General features: G+C 35.3%; 1 protein-coding gene across 6 annotated transcripts in view; it reads right to left on the reverse strand.

The window, feature by feature from the left end:
• Positions 1-3,258, reverse strand: part of LOC105227911 (transcriptional activator cubitus interruptus) — an 84,778-nt gene extending 81,520 nt beyond the window's left edge. For 4 of the 6 annotated variants that reach the window (XM_049460110.1, XM_049460108.1, XM_049460109.1 and 1 more), the window contains exon 1: positions 2,112-3,258. In XM_049460110.1, the coding sequence (XP_049316067.1) occupies positions 2,112-2,149 (38 nt within the window). In that variant the 5' untranslated portion in view covers positions 2,150-3,258. The remainder of the gene's footprint in view (positions 1-2,111) is intronic. The other 2 variants (XM_049460115.1, XM_049460112.1) reach the window with 2 other exon arrangements.
• Between the last annotated feature and the right edge of the window lie 2,742 nt (positions 3,259-6,000).

The raw sequence follows: 6,000 nt of genomic DNA on the forward strand, positions 1-6,000 counted from the left end.
ATTAGCGATAAAATTAAAATTTAGGTATTGATATTTCACAGTTTTATTTTCAGAAAAAAAATTACAGTTAAAAATGCCTTCGAAAAACTTGATCGAATTGAAATGCAATACGCATGGGATTATATTAAAGAAGCTGCAATATAAACATATCCATATATTACGTAAACGTAGATATTTTGTACTTAGAAATCTTATATTAATGATATTCAAAACCTAAAAAATTGATGAAGCCTTACTTTATATACATATGCAATACATATATACTATTTGTAAACAAAAATTTTAAGGTTTTTAGTACAGTAATTTTCTAAATAGGCGTTATACAATACTACTATGAGCAAAAACTAATAAAACTTTCTTCATAATTTAAAAATTCTTAATTTATCCACCAAAAGCTATTTCACCCCTCTAAAAGTAATCCCACTTGACTCCAATACATTTGTGCTAACGTTTATTCCAATTGACAGTTTGGATAGTTTGACAGTTTGGTCGGTCGGAAGGAGTTCGGTGTGTGATAATCGAAGAAAACTGTGAACATAATATTGATTTTTGACCTATTTTGACGTGTTTTTTTCGACTTCGGCTCACCTTTGCCATAGATCCAAGACTCATCGCCCGTAATAATACGTTTTATGACATTCTGGTAGTCGGAAAGGATTGTTTCATAGACTTTAACGCGACGTTGTTTCTCGAAAAAATTTAGTGATTTTGGAACCAATTATGCTTTCACTTCTCTTAGGCCCAAATGATATTTCAAAATGGTTTTCACTGATCCTTCCGATATTCAAACGATACCAGTAAAATCTCTGGCTGATAATCGTCATCAATTATTTTATTTTATTGACTGTTGATGTTAATGGCCTTCCTGGACGTGGTTCGTCGTCAACGCGTTCTCGACCCTCTTTGAATAATTTGTACCAATCACAAACGTAAAAAAATATTTAATGGAACTTCTTTGTTGAATAATTTCACTCATCGTAAAAAGCGCCGAAAGCACTTGATGTACTACAGAAACACAAGAGCATACTAAACACTAACGATTATTTTGATGTGAGTCTTACTATTTTTTTACCACAGTACACATGCCAAAAGTCTCTTTATAAAACATTGGAAATTTTATGAAACTTTTCCACGGAAAATATCGTGGCTTTTAGTAACATTTTTGAGACCAATGTGCTACTTCTACTATTACTACTACTATACTACACCCTATAAATATATACTATAAATCAAATTTAGATTGATTTCCATTTTTCCATACATGCCCATAAAAAGTTTCAAAATTTATCTTTTTACCTGCTACTTTATAAGATGGAAGAAACAATAGTGAACATTGTTCTAGAAGGTTTCAATTGAAAATATAGAAACCTATGCGTTTAAACACTTGGAATATTCGCAGCATGGAATACGTATGTGTAAATTCATTCAAATGAATTTTGAATTGTTTTTAAGATAATAAAATTAAACTCTTAAATGCTTAACATGCCTAACAAAAACATCTATTGCAAAATATAGTGTGTGCTTATTATCTCTTGACATTTTTTGCGTGTTTTTATATTTTATTATTTTTGAATATAAACAAATCCAACTTGTGTCATGTAATATATCAAGTGGTCATGAAATTATGATAACATTTAAGAATCTATTCTTCAGAAGGTAAAGTGGTACGCATAAATGTAAAGGTGCTTCAATTTTTAACTGTTAATCTTTCAAGGATCCTCTTGATGAATATTGTTTTAAAAAAATAAGTATAAATAAAATCTGTATATGTATGTATAAGACAATAATATATCGTCAGTTGTATCCGATATTACTTCAAAATTTCGACTACATAGTAAGCGTGGCTTTTTGAAAGTATGGCTTACAGCTCAGAGGTTGAACATGTCTTCGTATGATTAAATGTTGTTGAAGTCTGCGATTTTATGAACATTTTAGAATAAATCATTAGAGGCCGCATATATTTTAACCGATTCTGGACTTCTTTGCTGCTTTATAAACAACCACTTACGCTCGTTAAGTTGCAATTTCTTCTAACACAAATTTTAACAAAGAAAATTCCGCTTTTATATAGGTGTAAATTTGTTTTAGAAGAATAAGCTGAAATTACTTACGCCAGTGGGAAGTACGTTGGTAATGTGTAGGCATCCATCCCTGTTTTAATGAAATCATGCGACTAATAGTTTAGTAAAATGATATGTTGTTGTGTGAAGGAATGTTTCCGTTGTATTTATTGATGATTATAAATGCTTATCGAGTTTCATCTACTATAACATCACTTTAAATTCCGTGAGCTGCTAACAGAAATATTCTACATAATTTTGGATTTTTTTCGCAATTTCAGCAAGCACGCAGTTACATACGTACATCCTCATATATTTAATTAATTAAAATAAGTGGATATGATTGATATCGCCTTTTCGAACATAAACGATTTGCCGGCGGATAGTCTCGTTTTGAATTGCGGCAAAATTTGTTTGCGGTTTATTCGTTGCTTTATATTTATGTTTTGAATTTATATTTTAACATTTATTCTTTATAATTAAATTATAATTTCAATGCACTACAAATTGTATTATATTTTTTTGTTGTTTTGCAGATATTAAACTTTTTAAATATCACAAGATAAATGTTCAAACATACAAATATGTACGAGCTAATAATGATATATGCATGTAATATTAAATCCAGCACTGTTTAATAAATATTAAAATGAAGCGTTCGTATATATTATATATGTGAGTATATATAAATAAATATGTGTACATATGGCGAAAGTGGACAATCTAAGCGCGTACGTGCACCTTTTACTTCTGTTATGGTCGTACTGAATATCAGGAAGTCGAGCATGGATGCAAGCGCAAACAACTTGTATCTGCAATGTTTGCTTATTGTAGCTAGAGCAGAGACGATTTCAAGTATGGACACACGTACGAAATAACAGCGGTAGCAATACGACAAAGCGATCGACAAAAAAACAACAAGAACATCAATGTTAATGTAATGAAAGACAACTAAAACTGCGTCGAAAACTAACAAGAAGAAAATACATGACTGGCAGTTAGATGTTGGACATACCACCATACATACATCCACTTATCCAACATGTTCAATATTCAGACGAAGCTGCTTTGGCATGCTATGTTGTGAAAAGCAGGTTGTATGGTGTCTGCTGAGTGGAACAATTGAGTACACACGATCGTGTGTTCTTCAATTCAACGCGTTGCTAAAGCCACATGCCATAGCAAACGGACAATTTCATATGAGCAAAGAGGCAGCTCACTCCTGTATTTCTCGGCTATTTCAATTAAAAATACCACATCGTTTTTACACACGATGAAAGAGAGTTGCGTTTATTTAAGTAAATGAAGCGGTTCTCTTTTCTAAATAACATCTCTTTTGGGTTAGATTTATTTATTTATCTGCATAAGTATACATACACATTAGAGCGGGTCGATTTTTTAAATAAAAACGCATATGCGGGGAATGTTCTACGGATCATTCTGAATAACTTTGTCTGAGAGACTATGGGTCTAAAACCGGTTTCGAGCCAGGGATTTTTAAGGCTAAATTTTAAAAATCTGAATATTCGGTTGTACGGGAGATATGTGCAACTGCGAGCAATTAAATAGTAGTTAAACAAGTTTTGATATACATATATTTCGCACTATAAAAGGTTCTGATACCAATTATACATTTAACGTCCCTATTGCTCTCAATTTGAGTTTAATTTTAATTAAAACCGTTATTTCGTAGAACAGATAGCATTGTGTTGTTTGTAACTCCCAGCTTAAGAATTAGATTTCACGTAAAGGTCATTGTTTTTAATATGCATAAATTGTATGTTTGAAAGTTTTTCCCTATTTTTTGAACTGATAATAAAAATATATTGTGTTTGTATTCTTTATGTAACACGTGAAACATTTAACTGTGAAAGAGTGAACATTTTTTAGAAACCGTATACAGATCGACAAACCTTTAAAAAAGACGAAATATTGGTTGGGCATTCAGCAGCAATTATCTGCAAAGAGATAAAATATAAAGAACAACAAGAAAACAGAGATCCCAGCAGGATTATTCCAAGGGAAATACTGTCAGACATGCAAAAACTCGAGCAATAATTAGCATGCGGTATTCATATAGAGAAAAGAATGTTCGCATCCCTCGTAGTGTTTCTCTAATAAAAAATCACATCGCTCGAAGTCTTAGATTTGTACAGGAACATCTGATGTGGCCAATAGAAAAATGTAGGAACTTACTTTGGACTTAAGAATGGAAAATTATTTTCTATGGCCAGAATGTGATGTCCCCTAACAAAGTGTGATCCACGAAATACCACGAAAGCTTTAAAACAAATTGGGTCAATTCCAATTCACGGTGATGTTTTTCATTTAAAGGCGTTGGTCCGATCCATCGAATTGAATATAGGGTGGATCAACACGCTTTTGCAAGTAAATTGCAAAATACTGAGTAGTTAAGGGAACTGTGAACCGCATTTCAAGCTATTACGTACAGCTGCGACCGAAACCAGTAGTTTTCGGAAAAAGCAAAAGAACAGCTGGTACGACGAGGAGTGTCGTGTCGCCGCGGAGAGAAACGTAACGACTGCAACGTTACGATCGACCACAATACGTGCGGGATGGGATAGATACCAAGAGTTGAAGAAGGAAGCGAGACGCCTTTGCAGACAGAAAAAGAGAGAGGTCGAAATGCGTGTGCATGAAAAGCTTGACAAGCTGGCCGAAAAGCGTAATGCTCGAAAAATCTACGAAAAAATGCGGCGACTAACAGAAGATTTCAAGACCGGAGCATAATCTTGTAGAACCCAAGGAGGTAGTCTAGTAACCGATGCCCAGAACATACTAAAATTATGAAGAGAACATTTCTCCGGCTTCTGAATGGCAACGAGAGCATTCCCTATCGATGACGATGGAGCATCGGTCCATTGCCGGATATTGTAGAAGTTTGAACAGCAATTACTCGTCTGAAGAACAACAAAGCGGCGGGGATCGACAGATGGCAGGCCGAGCTATTCAGACATGGCGTGAAGAACTGATAAGGAGCATGTATCAGTTTCTTTCTAAAATATTGTCAGACGAAAGCATGCCCAACTACTGGAATTTAAGTGTGCTATGCCCAGCAAACTGATTGGACCTTATCAGTATGGCTTTAGATCTAGAAAATTAGCAACCGACCACATATTCATCATGCGCCAAGTCTTGGAAAAGACCAGTGAAAAGAGAATCGACGCACACCACCTTTTCGTCGATTTGAAAGCTGCTTTTGACTACACGAAAAGGCCGCGATGTCTGAATTTGGTATCCCCGCAAAACTAGTACGACTGTGTAAGTGGACGTTGAGCAATACCAAAAGCTTCGTCAGGATCGGGAAGGACCTCTCCGAGCCATTCAATATCAAACGAGGTTTCAGACAAGGCTACTTCCTATCGTGCGACTTCTTCAATCTGCTGCTGGAGAAAATAATTCGAACTGCAGAACTCAATCGAGCAGGTACAATCTTTTATAAGAATGTACAGCCGCTGGCGTATGCCGATGATTGACATTGGCCTCAACACCCGCGTCGTTAGTTCTGCTTTCTACAGACTGGATAAGGAAGCAAAGAAAACGGGTCTGGTGTTAAACGAGGGCAAGACGAAAAATTTTTGTCATCAAACAAACAGTCGTCACTCGCGACTAGGTTCTCAAGTCACTGTTGACAGTCATAACTTCGAAGTCGTAGAAGTCGATGACAACGACTGATAAGTTGACGTTACGAGTTTTTAAGAGAAATGTTCTGCGAAAGATTTATGGTTCTTTGCGCGTTGGCCACGCCGAATATCGCATTCGATGGGACGATGAGCTGTATGAAATATACGACGACACTGACATAGTTCAGCGAATTAAAAGACAGCGGTAACGCTGGCTAGGTCAATTCAACCGAATGGACGAAAACACTCCAGCTCTGAAAGTATTCGACGCAGTATCCGCCCGGGGAAGCAGAGGA

This window comes from Bactrocera dorsalis, chromosome 6 (genome assembly GCF_023373825.1).
Source record: "Bactrocera dorsalis isolate Fly_Bdor chromosome 6, ASM2337382v1, whole genome shotgun sequence".
NCBI classification, from domain to species: domain Eukaryota; kingdom Metazoa; phylum Arthropoda; class Insecta; order Diptera; family Tephritidae; genus Bactrocera; species Bactrocera dorsalis.